Source organism: Myiozetetes cayanensis, unplaced genomic scaffold, assembly GCF_022539395.1.
Source record: "Myiozetetes cayanensis isolate MyiCay16 unplaced genomic scaffold, myiCay2020 scf28, whole genome shotgun sequence".
Taxonomy (NCBI): Eukaryota; Metazoa; Chordata; class Aves; order Passeriformes; family Tyrannidae; genus Myiozetetes; species Myiozetetes cayanensis.
Genome location: NW_026087499.1, coordinates 6,584,652 through 6,607,701, shown reverse-complemented (window position 1 = coordinate 6,607,701; position 23,050 = coordinate 6,584,652). Strand labels below are relative to the sequence as shown.

Sequence of the window (23,050 nt, the reverse complement as noted above, 5' to 3'; positions counted from 1 at the left end):
CTGTTTCCAAACACTTTTCCAAGCTTGAGAGAGCCTGAGAAGGAGCTCATGGACTTCATCCATCCATGGTTGACACCTCAGTACCAGACTCAGCTCAGTCAGGAGCATCTTCAGTGCTCTGTGGTGGAGGAGCATCACCAGCACCCAGAACTCGTGTCCAGGCTTGGCTGCCCCCAGACTGCTGAGATCCACGGCCTCCAGGTGGACTGAGAGGGTTTGTCCTCTGGGTTTCTCCCATGGACGTGGCAGCTGCAGAGTTTACAGCCCTCCACCACTCTCCAGCTCCACATCCTGGATGGTTCATCAGGAATGACCATGGAATCATCCCAGAATGGTTTGGGTTGGAAGGGACCTGAAAGATCACCTTGTTCCCCAACCCCTGCCATGGGCAGGGCCACCTTCCACTATCCCAGGGTGCTCCAAGCTCTGTCCAACCTGGCCTTGGACACTTCCAGGGCTGGAGCAGCCACAGGTGGAGAAAACTCATCTGGGAAAGCTCCTCTGGCCCAGCCCTCAGCTGAGATGTTGCTCACCTGAGGTTCCCCTTAGATTCCAGTGACAGCCCACTGCAATTTTAATATCTGGTTAATTATTGTCCTGCCAGCCCGAGCAGCAGCGATTATTGCCTGAGATTAAGCCCTACAAGGCTGAGCAGCGTGCAAATTTCTTTCTGTGTTTCTGGAGACTTATCTCCTTCAGACAAAAAAAAAAAAGTATGCATTTCTTAGACCAGGATTTTCACCCCCTCCTTTAATGTTTTGTCTCCCAGTGAATTGGTGTAATCACTATTATGGGATGAGGCAAAAATGACTCAAAACCCACGTTTTAAAAGGGAGACAAAACACCACTGAGCCTCACATTGGGAAACAAACAGCTTCATCACAAATTTAGGAAGGGCTTACAATAGCACTGGAGAAAGCATCTTAGAGAAGCACAGGAAGAAAATAATCCCTCATCCCAAGCACTCTGGGCAAGGCTGGAGACAGGGACACCGTTTTCAGGCTCCCCATGCACCATGAACACAACCAAGTGCAGCTCCAAAGTGGAGGGAGCTGCTCTTCTCCACCCAATGTCCCCCGAAATAATGGCACTGCATTGGCCTAAACTGACACAGAATGAGCATTAAAGCCACAAACCCAGCCTAGCACTAAACCTGTACAAACCCAACCAACACTGGGGCTTTTTCCCCCCACTCAAAGTCAATACCTGGCCGTCAAAGGTTGCATCTCCAGAAGGAGCTCGGCATTGCCTGCAGAGCGTAGTGGGGTGCAGGGGTCCCCTGGGAAGGGGGGAGCCCTTAACTTAGTGGCTCATAAAACATTTTCCTCCCTATTGTGGCAGCCTCCTCCCACCTACTGACCTTTTTCCTCTTGGAGTAATTAGCAGCTACCTGGTGGGAATGAAAGAGGGGAATTGGAGGCTTGTGCGGCGCGGTTTAACCTTTTCTTCCCCTCGGCGTTGTTGTTCCTCTCTTGCTCAGCACTGCAAGAATCCAAAATTTAACCCGGCTTTCAGGAGGAGAGGGAGAAGCTCATGCACATCATACCAGGGAGATTGCGGGGATGTAACTCCTTGGAAACTCAGAAAGAGTCCTGGGAGGGTCTGCAAACCACCCTTGTCCTGCAGAGACAGCAAGGACATCACAGGAATGTCACTCTGCTTCTACTGACGGGTCCCACCAAAGCAAAACGATAAGATCTGTAGCAAAACTAAGAATTAAATCACATATTGTGAGGACAAAGTCAAGTCCCTCAAAAAACCCACGACTTTCTCTCCTGCCACTGCAATGGGGTTTTGCAAACCAGCCTCCTCGGTGGTAAATTATCATTTGCATTGGTCTAAAACCAGCTTGTTTCAGCTCACACGTTTTTTTTTTTTTTTAGATTAATATAAAACTACATAGAGCTGAAATATGTGGAATATCCCCGGGGAATTCAGTCATTCCTGCATCCCTGTGTTTATCTGCATTGCTGATGCTCAGGAACAGCCTCTCCCACACACCCAGCACGAGGCTCGGAGCAGAAAGGAACCTTCCACCCTCCCGGGAGCCACTTGTAGAGACCTAATTCCACTTACTCCTCCCTTACTCACTCCTTACCACCCTGCATTGCTTCAGCTGAGCTGCCCTCCCACCGCCCACCCCAAAAACCCCTGCACTAAACATCAGCTCAGCCACGTGAAACACGGGAAATCCATTTCTTTTCAGACAAACACTCTTCTCTTTTTAACTATTTGATAGAGTTGTTACAGAAGTTCTCTCTTGAGTTCAGATATCGAGAGGAAAAAAAAAAAGGCAACAGTAAAATTACCCATTTATCAGCTTTTAAGGGAAAAATCAGCTGCAGGTGTGATCACATTTAATGCAGCCCAGGTGGGCTGTGCCCCCTCCTGGGGGATGGGATCCAGAGGGGGCTCCAGCTCCATAAAAATCCACAGTTCCCTAAATTCCCTCTCCCGTGCCTGGCACCGTCCTGGCCTGCAGCCCTTGGGATGTGCTTCCTGACACCCCCTGTTTGGGCAAAACACCTTTATTATGCTGGTTCAACTCTGAATAATCCTGAGGTTACCTGACTAGATTCAAGGCGTGTCGTGGGATTTTTAAGTCTCGATACTGTAATTATGAAGATGTTTCCAGGTATCTTATTTCTCCCCTTACCCCCCCCCCCCCTTATTCTTTATTTTGTAGCAATGTATTTGTGCAATTACACTTGGCTACAAGGCAATTCTGCTTAAACACGACTAGAACTAAATGAAATGGGAATAAAAAGCAGCTTCATACTGAGGTGCCAACCAATTTTAAACGAAGGAGAACAATTTGAAATCAGTGGCTTTAAAGAAAGAGGCTCTGAATTACAAGTCCGAATAGCACTGAGGTTCGAGCAGCAAGCCCGATACAATTTACATGTTTCTGCTCTTAAGGCTGATATGTGAGTTTTGTATTACTGATTTTTCTCGTTTTCTATCAATATTTTGGCCGATTGGGTTGTTCTTGCTGTGTTTTCATGCAGTGTGGGGTAAATATGTGCGGATTTGGGGGCACCATTCACCTTATGCGTGATAAATAACGTGAAGAAATGCAGTACTGAGCTTCCTTTTTTATTCCCTGGATTGTTATCTGTGTGTAAATTCTCCTTTTCCCGAGAAAAACCTTTTTCCATGGGAAAGGGAGGGATCTGATGCAGCCAGGGAGCCTCGTGTGGTTTTATTGCCACCGGAGTGAGCTGAGATGCTCTGCTGAAACAGAGCCTCGGGGAGCAGGGCTGCAGGTCCCAAAATCGGGCTGTTTGGGGAAGTTTTCCCTTAAATTGCTGCGCTTTTTTTAAAAATTATTATTTTTGCCTCCATCCCCTTCCTCGTGGAAGTCTGGATCCTGCTGCTGTCTCAGCTTCCCAGCTCATCTGGGGCCAGGTTTTACCCAGTCTAACTCACCTGGTGAAACAGGTAAACTGTGTGGCAGCTGCCCTCAATAATTAACCTTTTTAATTACGTTCAGGGGGAACGACCCGAGCTGTGAAGGCAGAGTGGGAAGGGTTTCCTCCTGTGCACCCTTTTCCCTCTGCAGGGAGGGTGAAGAGTGCCATGGCTTTGAATTCAAGGCTTTTCAGGACACAGGTGAGCTGGAAACCGTAAGGGAGAAGGGGAAGAAACCTTTACAAATGCCCTTTTTGATCTACCTTAACAAGTGCTATAGAGAATTAAATGGAATTCATTTCTGTGATGAAGGAATTAATGGCAATACGGAGAATCAGGCTCAGGTAGGAGACCTGAATCCAAAGGAGGGAATAAAGCCTTGAAATTCAAATGAAAAAAAATTATTATATAAGCATAAAGGGAAGCTATTTTACACCTGTAAGACTAAATGTATAAATATGAAGCAACTGCTCCCTCTGGGAAAGAGAGGATTGTGCTTCTAATTCACCCAGACAAATATGCAGCTTGGCTCCATCTGATTCCTCACACTTCAGGAAAGGCCAACCCAGTCCCTTTGTGTTTTCCCTTTTCCATGCTCTCCCCTTCTCCCAGGACTTCTCCCTCCTGCGCTGGTGTCTCTGTGTCGGCATCTTCCCAGCGCCAGATCCGAGCCCTGTGCTCGGAGGCTTTGCTGCCTCTCCAGGGGCTTTGGCAAGCTTGGTGTTCCATAGAGGGCTGTTCCTGCAGTGGATTCAGCTCCCAGAAAACCCAGGCAGCTGTGGGAGCAGGGAGAGGAGCTGTTGGACAGAGGCGAGGAGGGAAGAGTGATGTCTTTATGGGGCTGAGAAATGTTCCAGCCCTGAGTGCTGCAGTGGGACTAATCTGGGAACAGGTGAGTTATGAGCCACATAACGAGGGATTTGGGGGCATAGCCAGTGTGGAGGCAGCTTGAATTATTTCGGGGCAGGTGCTTTGCTTCTGTAAATCCATCTGCTGTGCCCGGAGCTGGATGTCTCAAAGAGAACCCTAAAATCGTGTTCCCCCTGCTCCCAGACTGTGCTCTTTGCTCTTCCTGGGGGTGCACGTCCTCAGTGTTTTCCCCCTGGGAGCAGTTCTGTCCCTTCACTGCCTTCTGCTACAGCCTGTTGCCCTGAAACACGTTATTTGCTGAGCTCCAGGAAGGTACAAGTTTGGAAAATTTCCCTTTTCTCCCCCTCCAAAAGCGTCCCTCAGCGTGGTGACTCTTCCCGCGTGGCCAGGTCCCGTTTCAGGGGGTTATTTCTAACACAGAACACCGAACAAACCAAAGGGGAACTTGTTCTCCCTGTCCTGAAAAGCCACATGAAATGGGAAGCAGGAGTACAGGAATCCCGTTGTATGCAGGGAAAACCCAATTAGTCTGTGCACCCTGACAAAAGTAGAACTGAGCCTTTTAGCAAGGAGTAGTTAATCTTCTTTAGAAAAACTTAGCGGGGACTACCAGTGGAATAGAAGTTGGTGCAGTACTGTTGAATATCTCTAAAGCCACTTAGAGGTTCAAAGAATGAACAAGGCCACTGCCAGCCTTATTATTTTGATTTGTTTAATGAAAATACTTTGCTCATTCCAGAGATGTTATGCTTTGATAAGGTAATTGTTCAAGGGCCCAGCTTACATCCTATTAATGCTGCACCCTGGGCAAATTAAGCCTGACCTAGTGGAGAGCAGAGCCCGGTGGTGCTGGTGACACTCTGCCTTTTGTTCCGTGTCCTGAGGGAAGTGGGGCTGGAGTTTTATCCTTTGGTTTGGGTTTTGCCTTTCCTGGGAAGGAAAAAAAAAAAAAAAAAAAAGGCATTGACTCCCTGTTAGATGCAGGAATTCCTAGTTTGGATAACCCAGCTCTTTGGGAAGCTGGAGGGTTGGGACTGGGAGTGCAGGAACATTTAAAAAAAAAAAAAAAAGGATCTTTTTTTTTTCCTTCATAAATAGTCCTGGAAGTGGAAACTGTTTTCTCTGTGATTTGGGGCTTCCAAAACTCCATGGTCCGATTGTACAGAACTTTTTTCCTTCTTCGGCACCAAAGTTAAGAACGTCCCTGGGGAAGAAGCAGAGCCTCGTTCCACTGAGGAAGGACGAGAATTAAGGACCAACATGAGCCTGAGGGTCGTGCCTTGGAGCTTAAAATTCCCTTCCCTACCCCGTCCTGGCTTCTCCCATCCCACCTGCGAGCAGGAGCGGATCTTAGGGATGAATCCAGATCTTAGGGATGAATCCAGATCTTAGGGATGAATCCAGGTCGTTTCTGGCCTGGAGCTGCCTTGGCCAAGGACCTTGAAGACCTGGGGACACTTGGGATCTTCTGGGACATGGGAAGGACATTTCTGCACCAGCAGGATGGGGATGATCCCAGAGGCTGGAGAGGCATCAGAAATCTGCACCCACATTTTACCTGCTTCCTTTGGCAGCTTCTGGACTTTACTGTAAATAAGCACAATGAAATTTTCGGGGTTATGTTGAGGATCTGTGGATTTGACTTCCCTGATCCTGGACCAGCAGCTGCTTTTCCAGCTCTCAGCCACCTTTTTAACTAAACATCCCCTTTTTCCCGTGGCTGCAAATATTCCTTCTCTCCTTTCTGGGTTTTCTGGAAAAACAAACACTTCAGACTGAAAGTGCTACTCCTCCTTTCCCGATTTCTTTTTTTTCTTCAATGGTCATTTTAAAAAATGCGGAAGTCCCGCAGAAATATTTTTTTTAAATCCCCGGTTTTCAAGGTGGATTTATCGCCCTTTAAAGAGAGATTTATTGGATAATCGCTTAAAAAAATAATGCTTATTACTCCGGGATCTCAAATGGAAAACCTTCCCACATTAGTAATCTTCTTGTAATTGCAAAGGTAGCAACTTTTCATTAAGTAATTCATCCCCGGGCAGTTTGGTGGTGGTTTTTTGGTTGTTGTTTTGTTTTGTTTTGTTTTTTCTTTTTTTTTTCCTCCCGCATCCTACTTGTGGTGAAAATCGCGATCAAATACTTGAGGTTTTAGCTGACCAGATGAGGCACATCTGATTTATCTCCTGAGGAGATTTCTCATCTCTAGACCCTCATCGCTCCAGAAAGGGGATGGCATCCCCTAAAAAACCCAAAACAAACAACAAAAGAAGGACTTTTTTTTTTACGGACAATCCTAATTAACAAAATTGCTGATCGGGGCCGCTCGCTGCGCTCGCGCCCCGGTGATTTTCTGGGCAGGTTTAGTTAACCTGGGAGCAGCTTTTTCAAGTCGAAAATGGGATCCACAACCCCTTCCCCCCAGTCTGGTGACGTTCGCCCCCTCCAAGGACCCATCCAACTTGAAAAGCCCCTTCCTCCCGCGAAGGATGCGGGGGATGGACGGTGGGGACCAGAGGTGCTCCTAAAAAAATAAAAATAACCCCCAGCCCCGTTCCCTCCTGCTCCTGAGTTGGCTCTCGGCGCTGATTTACAAGCCGTTTCTCCAAAGGGAATAGCGATATACGGTATTTATCAACCAGAAACATACCTTAGGAAACCATGGAGATGCGCAGGGAAAGGGGGAAGCGGGAGGAATTCTGCCCCGGCTCCTTTAAGCAGTTACTTGCTCCTTTCCTGATTGATGCTTGTTTTAATCTATTGCTCGCTGCTCCCAGGAGAGAAAAGAAGGGGTCTCTCTTTTGTGAACGTGGGTAATGAAGCAGAAAACTGGGCAAAAAAAAAAAAAAGGGGGGGGGGGAATATTGAAAAATTTCCCGAAATTCCAGAAGGGGTTCCCTGTTTCTCAGCCGGGCGCGCAGGTAACACCCCGGCCCCCGGCCCTGCATGTGAAATCGCCATTTCACCCCTGCACACTCCTTAATTGTTAGAAAAATGATTTGTGAAATTGCTTTCCAGCAGGAGTGTCCCCCCCCCCTCTCCCCCGGCTGTGATAGTCCCCTGTCACCCCCTTTTTCCTCCCCGGACAAATTTAGGGGGTGAGGCCGCACGGCACCGCATCCCTTAAATAAAAAGAAATTAAACAATAATCCTTAATGGAGCTCTTTGCTCAGCGGCTGCCCGGAGCAGGCAGCAAGTGCTGGAGGAGAACGTGATTTTTTTTTGCCCGAAGTGCCAAATCTTACCCCAATTCCGGGAGAAAGGGGGTGACGAGGGAAAACAAATGCCGTGTTTGATGTGAGAGCTTTTTCTGCCGGCGAGGTAACCCTAGAGCGGCGGGGAAGGCAGGACTCCGGGCTCGGCTCCTCGAGTTTAATCTTCTCCCGGTGCTGGGAGAGCAGAAACATTTAATTTTCAACTTTATTCCCAGGCTCTTTCCCCCCACCCCCCATCCAAGCAAATGAAAGGCAAATAATTGAATTACGGCAGCAGGAATGCGGTGGGGACTGGGCTGCGAGGGGCTGCGGGCTGGTGCCGCTCCGCTCTGCCCGTTATTTTTTTGCCTAAAACTTCGGGAATGGGTGTTTTTTGGGGCGAAGGGAAGGTGAGACACTTTATTTTTGTTTGTTGGAGCCCCAAAGTCGCGGCTGAGCCGGGCTGAGATTTTTGGGAGCAACCTGACACCTTGGAAAGAATTTTAATATCGCATTTTTCCTCCCTGTCCCATGGTTTTTTGGTGGTTTTTTGTTTGGTTTTTGTTTTGTTTTTTTTGAGGGGGAGGTGGGATTTGGGTAAATCTGAGGCGTGAAAACGTGAGCAGAGCAAGTCGTGGCCGCGCAGCGAAGGCGGGTGCGGGTTTAGGCTGAGCTTGGCGGCCGCGGGGGGGGGAGGAAGAAGAGGGTGAGCGATGAAGATGTGGCCGGGCCGGGGAGGGGTCGGGGCAGGGCTTTAATTTCAAAGCAAAAGGCAGGACAGAAGAAGGGGGGGCTGAGGGCGGCGATGCCCTCGGGGGGACGGGGAGGAGGTTTAGGGACCACGTTTGGGGTCCAGCCGAGCCAGAAGTGTCGCCGGCTGCTCCCCCTCCCGCGGATGCTTTTAAGGGAGGGGGAAGAGAAGTTTCCAGCGGTTTGCACGGCAAGTCCTTTTACAGCTGCGAACAAAAGGGTTCGTGAGCCCTGGCGTCACGTCCCGCTGCGAGGAGGATTCTTGCCCCGCTCCTATTTTGGGGGGAAAACATTAGTTATTTGTTCAGCCCGTCCCGGGTCAGCGAGCGAGCGGGCGGGGGAACCGCGGGGAGCTCCGCGCACACCCCCGGCCCCGCAGCCCCCAAAATGGGACCGGCTGAGCCCCTCCCAGCCCGCCTCGTAATTAAAGATGGGATGTTAATGAGGGAGGGGAGCGGAGAGTTACCTGGGGTGGGGAAAGGAGGTACTGGGGTCGTTCGGCTGCTCCCGAACCCGGCCCCAAATAACCCAGGGGGGCTTGGGGGGATGCTGAGAGCCGGGAAGGACGAGCCACTCCCCCAGAAAGGGATGGGAAGGGGAGGAAAAGTGGATCCAAGCCACTCCTGGGGGAGGGGGATGCAAGGCAGTGAGTGCCGGGCTCGGGTGGGCACCTGAGGGGGGTAAATTTTTTAATTTATCTATTTATCAATTTTTTATCTTATCTATGTATAGTATTTAATTTTATTTGGGGTTTGTTTTTTCTTTATTACAAATTTTTATTTTAAATTAAATTTTGTCTTTATTTTTCTTTATTTTGATTTTATTATTTATTATAATTGATTTTGGGTTTAATTTCTAAACTTAATTTTTTTTTTTTTAAATCCACCCTGCAATTCCCCAGCCCGGGGCATCCGCAGGGATGCTCAGCTTAGCAAAAAAAAAAGAAAAAAAAACCACAAAAACCTTTCCCAAACTTTTCCTCGTCTTTTCTCACCCCAATATCTTTTCCAACCGGCGGAGGGGGACCCCAGCTTTCCATCAGAAGGAAGCCAAGCCTAGTAATGAATAATAATATCCTAAAAAAAACCCCCAAGGAGCGAGCCCAGGGCTCTGCCCGCCGCAGCTCTTATTGGTCCCTCGGCCCCGGCGCGGAACCCCCTTCCCGGCCGCGGATAAAAGAAAGGAGCCGGAGCCTATCAGAGCCCGCTCGTCCTTCCCACCGCCCCAACTTCCCCGCGTTACCAACTTCCAGCCCCCCTCCCCATCCAACACCCCTTCTCCTCCTCCCACTCCCCCCCAGCTCCAGCATCCCTCGAACGGCACAGCCACTTCAAGAAAAAAAAAAAAAAAAAAAGGAAAAAAGCGCAATAACAAAATCCGGGGGGACTCGCCCCCCCAGCCCTAAGCCCAGCCCAGCACCGAGGCAACTTTGGATGTGTCTGCTCTTCCCGGCACTCCGGGTTACATTCCTCCGGAGCGCCCGCTCAGGCCGGTTGTGACATAGCCCTAAAACTTTAAGAGGAATTTCTGGTGGGTGAATCCCCCCTTTTTCCCACCCCTCTTTTATTATTATCATCATCATCATCGTCATCTATTGATTTTTTTTGTTATTATTTTTTATTGTTCTGATTTTTTATTTTTTTTTCCCCCCATCGGAGCAAAGATTTCTCCCTTGTTTTGCAGCCGCGGGCTGGAAGATTGAAGCGCTTCGGCTGCGAGGAGAGACAGCCCCGCAGCCCCTCCCAGGCTCTCTCGGCTCTCCCCGGGGCCAAGGGGTGCCCCCCACCCCGGTTCGGACCGGACCCTCTCGGCCGCCCCGACCCCCCCCACCATGGCAGCGCTGCCCGGGACGGTGCCGCGGATGATGCGCCCGGCTCCGGGGCAAAACTACCCTCGCACCGGCTTCCCTTTGGAAGGTAGGTCTGGGAATACTCCTCTCCTTGGAATAACCGGGGGGGGGGCCGGGCTCGGATGCTTCGGGAGGGGGGACGCAGCTGAACTTCGCACCGAGTGGGGGGTTCCCGACCTGAGCATCCAACTTCTCCCCGCTCCCGCTGGGGCTGCTGTGTCCCCGCGAATTACCGGGCTTCGCCTTGCGTTTCCCTGTATTTAAAGTGTTCCCGGGCATCCCGCAGAATTTCTGGGACAGCTTCGCGTGCTTTGGGCTTATTTAGCGGGTTGAGGTTTTTTTTAAGCCCGCGAATGTCCCGACAATTTAGGCTCCACGTAAAGATGGGGGGAAACGACCAAATCAATCCTTTTCAACTTTTCCGGGGGAAAATAAGAATAGAAACCTTTAGCCGGGAGGATCCTGCGGCAGCGGGAAGCCGAGATGTCCTTGGCCGGGGCTGGCGAGGGGAAAGGGGGGGGACTTTGTAGCTGTCACCTCGCTAAGTGTCATCCCCACCTCGCAGCGCATCTTTCCCCATCCTCTGCCTTCCCTTTGTGAGCCGGGAGTTATTATTTCCAGGCACACACATTCCAAAAAAAAAAGAAAAAAAAAAAAAAAGGCGAATTTCGAGCGAGACCCTTCTCCCCGCATTTATTAAACAGGAAAATTTCATCCTGACCGTGATCAAGTGGCGAAACTCAAACCTGTGGAAAACCACGCAGGCTGCAAAACATACAAGCTGGGGGGATTTGGTGAAGTGCTTTTCTGTAGCAAATGAAGTAAAACAGACGGCAAGGGAAAGGATCAAAGGATTACAACAATATTTGCACAACATGACTGGGAATAATGAAAAGAGAGAGCGGCCGGCGGTTTTAGTACCTCTTGAATGTAAAATTGGCCACTCGAGTGTTATCTGTCGATAATGATATATCCAGGGAGTGCTGGCCAAGTGACTTGGAATTAGTGGTGCATGATTCTTGTTAAATCGCGAGGCAATTTCTGGAATCGACTTTTCTTTGTATAAAGAGAAAAATCACCCCCCTCGCCTTCCCTGTCCCTCGCCCCCTCCAGCCTTGTGCAAATTACCCAGCTGAGTTCTTCTTCCCCTCCTTTTCTCCCCCCACCTTTTTTTTTTTTTTTTTTTTTTTTTTAATTTCCAGCCTGTGAAATCGTATTAATCTACAAGATCTACATTGCGAGATATTAAATAAATTGGGGAGGGGGATTAAGGAGCCGCCGGTCCCCCCGCTCCGGGCGGGGATGCGCCGGGCGAGGTGTCGGGGAAGCGGCGCGGCCGCGGGGAATCCGCGTTCCTTCCGCGCCTCCCCGAACCGCGGAATAAACCCCCACCGAAACCACAAAAAGAAAAACAGCAACAACAAAGAAGCCCAATAACAACAACAACAAAAAAGCCCCTCGAGGCTGTTTAAGAGATTATTTCCAAAAGTTTGTTTGAAAGCTGAGAGCTCCGTAAATTGAAGCAAGGAGCAGAGTGCGCTTTTTGGGGGGGCGAAATGGGAAGTTTTTTTTGGGGGGAGGGGTGGGTGTTGTTGTGCGCTCTTAAATCTTTTCTTGTTTAAAACGTGAGGTATTGTTTAAAACAAAGGTGTGAATCCCTAAATATATATAAATGTAGTGAATAGAAACACAGGGGCTGTCGCGGGTGATGGGTGTGTGGGTCGTGGGTTATTTTTATTTTCCCACTATCGCTGGGAAAAGCCTCCCGCGTGATGCCGGGATAAAACCGAGGCCAGGGCACGGACGAGAGGCTTCTCCCTCCTTTAAACGATTCAAATCCCGGGAGAGAAGCTGCAGGCGCGGGGAGGGACGCGCCCGCTTTCGCTGCATTTTCCCCTCTTTTAACTTTTTCCCCCTCTTTGTTGGGTGGGGTTTTTTTCCTCCTTCCTCTCCAGTTTCCACCCCGCTGGGCCAGGGAAGGGTGAACCAGCTCGGAGGGGTTTTTATCAACGGTCGCCCGCTCCCCAACCATATCCGGCACAAAATCGTGGAGATGGCTCACCACGGGATCCGGCCCTGCGTCATCTCCCGCCAGCTGCGGGTCTCCCACGGCTGCGTCTCCAAAATCCTCTGTAGGTACCAGGAGACGGGCTCCATCCGGCCTGGAGCCATCGGAGGCAGCAAGCCCAGGGTGAGTGTAATGTGGGCACCGAGCTAAACGTCTCCTCCTTGCGTTAAAGAAATTCACCTTTCGTGTTCGGGACTCCAAGTTTTCCGAGTGGGTTTGTTTTTTTTTCAGGGGAAGGGAGAAGGAGGGGAAAGGGCTTTAGTAAAGCTTCACTCTTCGGCCTCCGATGGGTAGAAACTGGTGCAAGTTGAAGGCTATGAATAAATTAAAGTGATTTTTTTTACCCCGTGTGCAACAAGTGGTGCACGTTCAAGCGTTTGCTGCGGCCCCGATGTGAGGGGAGGAGAAGGGTCGGGATGTTTTGGGGAATAATACATTACCGTGTCTACATAAACACCCCAAAAAGCATCCCCTGCACCTCCTCCCTGCCTCCTTCTCCTACTCAAGATAAACTCGCCCTGGCTGATTTCCTGGGCCCCCAGGGATTCTACTTTTAGGGTGGCCAATATTTGGGAGAGCGGCACCTTTTCTCAGCTTTATTTTCCTCCTTTCCCCCCTCCAAGCCCCCATTTTCAGCCCCAAAACCAGCAGCCCGGGCAAGGAGGATTGAACTGAGCTGCTCAGCTCTGCTTTTCAATTAAAAGCGCTTTTTCTCTCCCCTCCCCTCCCTCTGCACTCGCGGACACGCACCGGTGTCCCTTGATCACAAAAGCAGGTCGCGACTCCCGACGTGGAGAAGAAAATCGAGGAATACAAACGGGAAAACCCCGGGATGTTTAGCTGGGAGATCCGGGACAGGCTCCTGAAGGACGGGCACTGCGACCGCAGCACTGTGCCCTCAGGTGAGAAGGCAGCTTGGCAAGAAGGACACCCCAACACCCGCAGGAACGCGGAGGGAAATCATTATCACCACCAAAAATATTTTCCAGGGGCTCTGACACCCTCTCGGCCTCTGCTTTGATAAGGGAGGGGAAAAAATCACCCCAAGCAAAGCCACAGCAGCAAATAAACCCCAGGCCAGGGGGGGTGGTGCTCTTGTCTCTCTGTGGTCTGCTGCAAACCCAAACACAAACAAACCAGTTTTCCCAACTTATTCCAGCTCCCCTGGCAGCAGGGCCGTGCTGGTGCAGCACTTGGGGAGGCGGCCCCCAAACCCAGGGCTAATGGGGACCCCACTTATCCTGCTGGACTTGGCTCAGTGGGGGCTGCAGAGCAACATTTCCATCAGCCAGAGCCCCCAGTTGTCCGTGGAAAGAGACCCTGTACCCCAATCTTTGACCTGCAGGGGTGTGTTCGGGCTGTGTGAGTTCTTTGGGTCCCAGCTGTGAGTTGCCCCCTGGTTTGGGGGCTGAGCCTTCTCTGCAGGGCACGTTTACCCCAAAGCAGGCCAGGGCCAGCTCTGAATCCAGGCTCTGGGTTCCCATTTGGAGCTGGGTGAGAGCCGGGTACTGGGGGGGTCTTTTCCTCAGTTCCAGAGCAGGTGACAATCCCTGTGGTGCCACCCTGGGATGCAGCACTGGCTGTGCTGGGGGCCCTGGGGAGGGTGACGAGCAGGTCCTGCTTTGGGTGCCCACCTGAGCAGCTCAGTGACCTCAGGGGGTTTTGGGGGGCACGGAGTGTTCGCCCTCGGGGGTGAGCGGGGCCTCCTGCCCACATCCCACAGCCCCGGCTGGGCTTTCCCAGCCGGCTCCCACCTGGCCTGCCCAGGCAGCTTATACTTGCCCTCTTGTCTTTGACTGTCTGAGGTTTAGTGAGTTCGATTAGCCGGGTGCTACGCATCAAATTCGGGAAGAAAGAGGAAGAGGAGGACTGTGACAAGAAGGAGGAGGACGGGGAGAAGAAGGCCAAGCACAGCATCGACGGAATCCTGGGCGACAAAGGTAGAGGCGGCCGCGCTGCCCCGGGGGGGACGGAGGGGCCGTTCGGGAGAGGGGGAACGAGAGGAAGACGGGATGGCTCCAGAGCCTCTGGTGTTTGTTCTTTCCAAAAACGACCGCTGGGCAGGCAGAGGGAGCGCTGCAGGGCCCTGCCAGGGGAAGGTGGTACCCACCCCTCGGGCTGCGGGGGCTTTCCCGGGAGAGGAGTTGCTGGTGTTCTGCTCTGGATCAATCCTACAGGAAGAGGGAAAGGAGACGGCTGGTGGTGGTGGGGGAGGCATCTCTGATTCCTAAATGAATTTGTTAAACAGATTTCTCTCCTGCTCTCTAAGTGGTCCCCTGAAACTCTGGCTGACAGTTGACCGATTTGGCCAATCAATATCAATTAGAGCAGCCGCGATCGGCGCAGCCACAGAGCCACCGGGGCCGGGGGGGGAGGATGGACTCGGGTGGGAGCAAACAGGGGGTCTGCACCCCTAAAGGAGATCAGGCAAAATAAATCTGGCAGCTCTGATGGAAGGCTTAAGGCCAGGCTGGTGCTGGGGCCCTGTTATCACCTCCCATGATCGGTGTTTTCTTCTCTCGTGGGAGGAAAAAATTCAACTTTTTAAAGTTTCCGTACTCTAAATGTGGGGTTGGGGGTGAGGAACAGCCATAGCCGGCCACTGCGGGAGCTGGAATTTGATTTTTGGCAAACTCGGTGGGGGTGATGATTCCCCTTCCAAAAAAAAACGGGGGGAAAGTGACACTTTTCGGGACAATAAATGAGATTTATCAATGAAGGCGAGGAAGTTGAAGTATGGGGAGGGAGGAGCCGCTGTATCGGTGTGGGCAGAAAATGATTTCCTTGTGTCACGGAGCTCGGCGCTTTTTGGGGGGGAAAGCAGCAATTTTGGAAGTCTTGGGGATGTGCTTCGGGAAATTGGGAATTGTTATTTTTCTCCCAAACTGATGCAAAACGACGATGGGCTGAGCCTGCTGGGGTTCGGTCGGTTGGAGTTTTGGGGGATTCGGGACACTGTCGGGCCAAGAGGAAGCGGAGTGAGAGGGATTTTCCCCATGGAGCCTTTCCCCAATCCCGGTGTGGGAAGCGGGAGGGAATCACTCCCAAAGTTTCTCACTGGCTCCAAAGTTTTCCCCGTTTTGGGACAATGCGAGTGAGTGGGGCAATATTGACGTGGGGGGAATTTGGGGCAGAAAAAGCTTCTCCGTGTCACCATCAAACGTTCCTGGGAGTTTTAAATGAAGGTGCACAAAAGGGTTTTATTTTTTTCTTTTTAAGGATCTGATCCTTTTTTTTTTTTCCCAACCTTGAAGATGAACTTCACTTACAAAGACCTTCGAGTCTATTGAAGCTTTATAAGTAAAAGATTCCTGACCACAAAAGCAAACAGTAGAAGAAAAAAAAAAAAAAAAAAGAAAGAAAGAAAAAGGGAAAAAAAAAAAAGAAAGGGGGGAAAGGGGGGAAAACCCGAGGCTGCCTTAAAAATGGAGTAAAGGGATGGGGGAGGGAGGGCTTGTCTATTCTCATTCAAAATTCGGCAAGGAGGAGAAAAAGTTCGGACAAAGGGCCAAGGAAGGGAAGAAAGGGAGATAAATTATTCAAAACTCCCTGCTGTTAGATAGTTTTGTAATATTATAGGACCGTCTGTTGGAAAAAGGGAGAACCGTTGGACGTTGCAAAATGTTGCTTGTGATTTGGAAAGAGGCGATGCTCATTTGCAAATCGGGGCCATTGTGTCCGCGGAAAGCTCCCCCCTATCACTTTGGGGTGTTTTTAATTTTATTAAGGGAGGTAAAGAAGATTTTAGGGTTTAAAATTTATTTTAACCGCGCCTCGCCGCTTGAAAAAAAAAAAAACCTGTATTGTTTTTAAACGCGGGTTGATTTATTTTTCCCTTGTCAGCACGTTTTGCCCGTCACCACCCCCAAAATAATAATAATTAAAAAAAAAATTAAAAAGAATGAGTGAAAGAGCTGGAGGCTCTTTATTCGTGATTAACACGCAGAAGTGCGTGTCAAAAAGCAAAACAAAACGCTCTCTTCTTCCTTCATGGGTAATATCGCGGACAAATAAAACACGAGCCCCCATTTCTTTATGAAAGAAGGCTAATTTGGGCAAATTCCCTCTGCCGGAGCCCGCGGAGCGCCGCGGTACCTCCAAGCGCGCAGGCTCCGCTCGCATCCCTGGAGAGAAATTTCGAGTTATCAGGAATTTAAAATTTGGTTTCCTCCCCCGCAATCGCGCCCTGACTTTGTAGATTGCAGAGAAATCACCCAAAAGGGCTCTAATTTGGGGTTTTTTGGGGGTGGGGGGGAGAGTCAACCGCGGGCGCGGGTTGGACCCGGCGCATCCGAGCGTTGCGCGATCGTGTCCGGCTGGAAAACAACCCTTAAAAAATAAAAACTGTCCGCCGTCAATGTGTGTTTTAACGCCTGGGAAAGCTTTAATGGCCCCAATTAAGATAATTGATGATTCAACTTGCAAAACACTCCAAGGCGGTGGGTTGCACGCTGGATATTTTTTTCGCTCTAAAATGGTAATATTTTTTATATAATAAAATTAAAATCTCTTCAGAGTCGTTTCCCCCTTCACCTTAATTTTTTTTTTCCGCGAGGTTCGCAATAAAAATAAAAATATACCGCGCTTCTGCCACTTGTTCTCAGCTTCGCGTGGGGTGCGTGTAAAGGTTTTTATTATTATTATTATTAATTTCTGATTTTTAACGCGGTTTTCTGATTCTCGCGGATGGCGAGAGAGGGAGGTGGGGGGAAACTTTGTTTTGGCCTTTTTCCTCTTGACAAACGTTTCATTGCGGGTTCTCCTCGCAGGGAGCCGGAGGAAGACAGCCCTAAATGCTCTCTCTTTTTAAGTGTTAAAGAAAGCTTCCACCCTGCGCCTGTTTCTTTCTATCGTCTGCTTGGCATTTAATAATGTTAAGACTTATTAGAGCTGGTAATGAAAACTGTGGCTGTTGAATAGGGAGCTGTGTTGGAGAAGGGTGTAATAGCTCCAAGGCATGCTAAGAAATGTATTTATCCCCAATCAGTACTCACTCTCTGAGTTCCCAGCACAAACGTTAAGTTGAAGGGTTTTAAGGCAGATTAAATTGAGCCTTTATTTCTTTGCACTTTCATCTTTAAACGGCTCACTCCAGCTAGCCCTGGGCATATATTCATGAGGCTTCACTTTATTTTTTTTTTTATATATATATTTTTTTATATCCTTGTTAAGACCGAGTTGTTATTATTATTATTTGGGCTTGTTGTTATTTATTATGGCTGGTGGGGTTTATTAGGGAGGGTCACGCGTGGGGGGCTGCGCTGTTCTCTCCCGCGGTGGGGACGGGGGGGAGTCATTTGGACACCCCCAAATTTCAGGGGGTGCTGCCCGGGGGTTAATTGGGAGGAGCAGGGGAAGGGCCTCATCCTGGTGGGGTATTAATTGCAACCAGACGCGGGGGAGGAGGGTCGTGGGGTTATGGGGAAGGCGATGGGTCTGTGCTGGAGGAGAGGGAAGTTCGGCAGGTTCCCCCACCCTCCGAGCGTGTCACCCCACGGTCACGGGTGGGGACAGCCGGCCCTGCCCCCTGGACTGCTCCGGGACGCAGGGCAGGATGCAAAGGATGCTCAGGGCTTGGGTGCTGGGTCCCATCTGGGGTGAAAACCGGATTTTTAATTAATTCCCCCTCCGTTTTGTATCTCCCAACTCCGCATTATTGCACGAAGTTTCTTCCACCGATCCATTTTTTTGCTTCGATGCCCCCTGGAAATATCGCGTGGGATGGGGAAAGCCGAGCGGGAAAGCCGGGAGAGCAGCGGGATGGATGTTTATTGGCGGTGGGAGAGGCGGACAGGTGTGAACAGCACAGGAGGGGGGACATATGGGCACGTGGAGGTGATAACAATTCAATTTGGGAGCCCTCGGTGCCCCTTATGTCGAGTTTTGGGGGGCTGGACGGAGCAGGAAGAGGTTGGGATGGTCCTGCCCAGTTTAATTAGGATCGGGGAGGGAAAGGAGAAAGAAGAGGGGACCCCCCCAGCTGGAAAGGGGCTTTGTTTCCCAAGCTGGGAGCGGGGGGGAGAGGGGATGCGGAGTCAATTTATCAGCAAACAATCTGCATTGATTTAAAACCAACAAGCGCTTTCTCTGTAAATGTATGTTTAGAAGCGGGGCGGGGGGGAACAGACACTTCATCAAATCAAGGGATTACGAAAGGTTGGCAATCTAATCAAACAGAGACCAGGCGGGATTTGTGAGTGTTGCGAGTGGGATCAGCTCTAATAATGGGGGGCAGGAAAGAGATAGGGTAGTGTCAAGCAATTCATTGGCTTTAGGCTGAGTTATTCTGTGCATATTTCAGGGAGAGAGAAGAGGGAAAAGGAGAGGGAATAAAAAAAAAGCAGGGAGAGGGAGAAGGGAAGGGGGGGCTGGATGTGAGCACACACGGAGCTTACATGTCACAAAAAAAGCTGAGACAAATGAGGTACAACAATAAACACAGATAACAATTACAAAGGCAAACAGTGGCTTTTGGGAACAAGTAGCTGCAGAACCTGGTCTACATAAACAAAGTAGGCAAATGTTTGCAAGATAAACTCCTTCCTAAATCAAGTGTGACGGGAAGGAGAGAAGAGAGGAGGAGAGATAAGGTTGGAAAGGGGAATAAACGAGTATAATCTAATACAAGACATTTTAAAAAACAAACTTAAGACAAGGATGCGGGGAGAGAGGTTCAATTATACAGCAGGAAGTGAAATAATATAAGGGAGATGTTTGTGATCCAGGGGTTGTTTGGGTTTTTTCTTTTTCTACATCATCCCCCCTCCCTTCTTTGGGGGAGAAGAATAGGTTCAATTCTAGACCGGGGGAAAATAGTAAGGCAAATATTGGTATCAAAAGCGCTGGCTGGCAGGTGGGGTGCCCGGGGTTCAGCTTGAACGGCAAAGGAAATACATTCGAGACGTTTTAATCTCTAATTTGAAGGTGGATGGTAGATTACATTATCCAGGGAGGGATAGGAAGCAGATCTTTGGCGATGGGGGGAGATGGATGCCGTGATAGAGGAGGAGAGGAAGGAAGCGGGGAGGTCTATTTCTAATCCCAGGTTTCGCCTGTAATTGGGGTAGGAGAGAGGAGGCAGAGATTGAATTAAGCGGCAGGAAGGCTGTGAGGGAAATGTGTGATCCAGGTGTGGGCAGGGGCTGGTGGGAAGCAAACATACCCCACCCCCCCCCAAAAAAAAAAAAAAAAAAAACACACGCTCTTAACTCCCAAATAATTTAAAGAAGTAGTTTAGGGTTGTGTTAGGACTTACTCTCCTTTATGGAGACGTGTATATATGGATCTTTCCAAATGAGAATTGTATATAAGAGGGGAGAGACGTGTCTGCAGTGTGGTTAAAGGAATTAGATATTTACCAGTTTGAAATAAGCCTGGTTATAAAAAAAGGGAGAGAGAGAGAGACACTGAAAAGATGAGACGGGAGAACACTTCAAACGAATTCATCATCTGGAGTGGTGAAGGGGAGATTTAGAGACAGTATTGGGAAGTTATTTAGATATTAATAACATATTTTCCTGAGGCGTCAGGAGTGCCTCCATACGCACTTTTTTCTCGCAGCTATTTGGCTGGGTGAAATATGGGAGACCCAAATGTTGGGAAGAGATAACACAATCAGCCGAGCCCTGGTCCTATGACTGCATCATAGCATTAAACCCGGATTAACCTCCCCTTTCTCCCCCTCCCCCTCTCCCATTTCACCCCCAGCCCCCTCCCAAAGCCCCCCCCACCCCGAGAAGCTTTCCAAATTTTTCAGGGGAATTTACATGGCAGGATTTTAAAGCACATATAACACTGGCCTTAAAGCTGTAAGGTACTTACTCGAGCATTAGGGTAAGGCGGGGGGGGAAGGATCTTTCTGAAAATTACGTTTGCTACAAAAGAAATAAGCAAATAAGGGACCCTCTTAAGACCTGAGCTTTGGAGATATTATATATTTATAGAGACTCTTCTTAAAAAAAAAAAAAAAAAAAAAGCGCCCATTTCAATCAGCTGCCACATTTCTCTCCTCTCCCCACTGGGTTTTATACTCTTTTTTATTATTACCTTTTATTTTTTTATTTAATCTGAACTTCAGGCTGGTTTGGGCTCTGGGATTTCGGGGAGGAGAAGATGCTGGGGAGGGTTCCGAGCCGGGGAGGGGGAACCCCTGGGTGGGAGCTGCTCCCGCCCGGGCCGGGCAGCGCTTCCCTCTCCCGGGAGCGCTGAAGATGCAGGTGGAGGAACCAGAACCCAGGGGGGTTGGATTTTGGGGGGCTCCTTGTCCCCTGCTCCCCTCTCAGCCCAGGAAAAAAAAGAAATGAAGGAGTTGGGCAGCGCAGGTGCAGCTCAGGGAGGAGCGGACGTGGGGATGGGGATGCGGCTCTGACTGCGGGCCCGGTGCGGGGGGCAGGTTTGCTGCATCCCCCCCTCCCAAAAAACCCTCCTCCTTCCCGGCTCATCCCAAGCCGGAGACGGTCCCCGCTCGGGAGGGCTCGTCCTGCGCTCTCATTTCGCGGGATCGCGCCACAAAAGAAATTAGATGTCAGCTAATGCCTGTTTATAAAGACATTTGTCATCCGGAGTTGGGGAGAATTGGGAAGAGCCGAGGAGGAGCGGGGAGGGCGAGGGGCAGGATCGGAGCCTTTCTAAAAGGCAAAGTCTGGAGGTGCGAGTGGTGCTGATATTTCGGGGGCACGGTCTGGGACTGACCCCTGCACTTGAACGGACCTCGGGGCTGTCGGAAGGGAGAGGGGGGATCGCAATTCCTCGGAGGGAGATTGTAACGCCTCGGAGGGGGGGTTTCATCCCCTTGAAGGGGCTGGGAAGGGGAGAGGGAGGGGGTGTGGAAAAAAAGAAAAAGTAGGTGAGGAAAAGTAGAGGCAGCTTGAGGAAATTGAGAAGCTTATAGTCTTTGATCCTTGGATGCTTTCCCTTATCAGAAACATTTGTGGTGACACCGGTACAAAGGAAGTTCATCATATTACAGACTGCTCGGGCTGCTTGCAGGAATCACTGTCTATTAATTAGCAGGCGCTCTGTCTTGTGGGACACACGAGATCTGAGGCTACATATTACTTGCTTGGATGGCTCTGGGTCCTGTGATGAATCGCTGTAAAGGGCCGGGGCTGTTTTATAGGCTCTGCGGGGACAGCCGAGGCAGAGGGGAGGCGGGGAGGACTCTGGGCTCATTCATGAAATATATCTATATCTATCAATCTATAGATGGGGAGGGAAGAGGGGAAGGGGGTCGCTCATTCATGAAATTCTGCAGCTTGGGGAGACATTTTAGCTCATCCATTTTGTGCAGGGCCGGGCTGCGCAGCTCGGGGGGCTCCGGGAGGATTTGGGAGGGCGGAAGGCGCCGGTTTAAACCAAAATATATTAAAAAAAAAGACTATTCAAGTGTTCCCAAAGAGAGGGCAAAGGAGGCGAGAAGGTGGCCGTAGAAACGGAGGGTTTAACTCAGCTCAAAACACCCCACCCAGGGGTGCTCCCCTCGCACCTCCACCTGCGCACTGAAAATGCCTTAAAAGAAGGATTTTTTTTTTTTGGGGGGGGGGAGGGAAATCTGGGGTTCAGAGAGGGGGCTTTCCAGCCTTTCCTATGGATGGTCGGTCTCCCGCTGCTCTGCCCCACCGGGGGCGGCGGGGAGGGCACGGAGGGATGTCCCGCTGCCCCCCCAAGGGATGCTCCCCAGCCCCCCGGGGATGTTCCGGGTGGGGGCTCAGTGGAAGGGCAGACTATTTTTACACCCTTTCTCCCCTCCCGTCGGCCGTCCCTGCCCCCGGCCTTGCCCCCGTTCTCTGGAAGAGGGAGGAAAAGACCCTTCTTGGTTTTCACTCTTCTCCTGTCGTTTTTTTTTTTTTTTTTTTTTTTTTTTTTTTTTTGTTTGATGCTAAAATTGGAAGGCAGCACTCTGCCTGACCCTGGGGAGGGGGCTGAGGGCAGCGCTGCCGGCGGGGCTCCCCCAGGGCGGGGTGCGGGCTCAGGGGGGGACAAACACCCCCCCAACTTCAACCTTCAGTGCCGCCTTTGTCCCGAGACCCCAAAGCCCGAGGATCAAAGAGACCTGGTGGCATCTCCAAAAGAGGGGGCGGGTGGACAGTTATGAAACCGCGGCCCCCAAACCCGAGGGGAGTCCGAAAAACAATGTTATTTTCCTGTTTTCCAAGAGAAGGGGGGAAAACCTGCCCCTGCCCCGCTGCCATTTTCATCAGCGTCCAGATCGGGAGTGGAGGGGAAAGTCCGGAGCGACAGCAATTCTGTAATATATTTAATTTATTTTTTCCCATTATGGGGACGAATTGATTTGCATTTTTATTAGGAATTAAAGGAGAGGGAGGAAAGTTGACTCGACAGGATTGCTCAACGAGAAGCTGCTTTTGAGCAACTCCCTTCCAAGAGGAGTTAAAAATACCCGGGTGATTTTCGCCTTGCTCGAAGTTAGAAGAAGGATCTTTAAATCATCCGTGAAACGTCCCACTGTTAAACAACTTCGCAAAGATGATTATTATTTTTTTCCTTGAGAAAAATCAATCCACCCAGAGCCTCGTCTTGCGTTTTAATAAAGATTCACAGGCCGCATTATTTTGCATTTTTAAATACAGAAGAGTGTTTAAAAGGAGAGGGTGAAGGTACAAAGGACACCTCGATGTCGAGGGATATTCAGGGGACAGTCATGTTTAAATTCGCTACAATTGTCTCCGGCACATTTGATTGCTCGGAAAAAGAAAGAAACACTGACATGAATAGGAATGGGGGCTGGGGGGCCGCGATTAATAACCCCAACCTTTGTACGGTGTAAATTATCCGAGGGAGGGCGGATAGCCGGGGCTGCGGGGGTTTTAAAGGAATATATATTTCTATATCGGCGTATAGAAGCGCGTATTTAGCGACAGGCCGGCGTTTTCCAGAGGGATTCGTTATTTT

At 50.1% G+C, this 23,050-nt stretch overlaps 1 protein-coding gene across 6 annotated transcripts in view; it reads left to right on the top strand.

Annotated features, from left to right (window-relative positions):
* Positions 1-10,053: 10,053 nt before the first annotated feature.
* Positions 10,054-23,050, top strand: part of PAX7 (paired box 7) — a 101,950-nt gene continuing 88,953 nt past the window's right edge. For 2 of the 6 annotated variants that reach the window (XM_050322337.1, XM_050322333.1), the window contains exons 1-4: positions 10,054-10,138; positions 12,027-12,262; positions 12,912-13,041; positions 13,951-14,079. In XM_050322337.1, the coding sequence (XP_050178294.1) occupies positions 10,054-10,138; positions 12,027-12,262; positions 12,912-13,041; positions 13,951-14,079 (580 nt within the window). Of the gene's footprint in view, positions 10,139-12,026; positions 12,263-12,911; positions 13,042-13,944; positions 14,080-23,050 lie in introns of all 6 variants that reach the window. The other 4 variants (XM_050322335.1, XM_050322332.1, XM_050322334.1 and 1 more) reach the window with 3 other exon arrangements.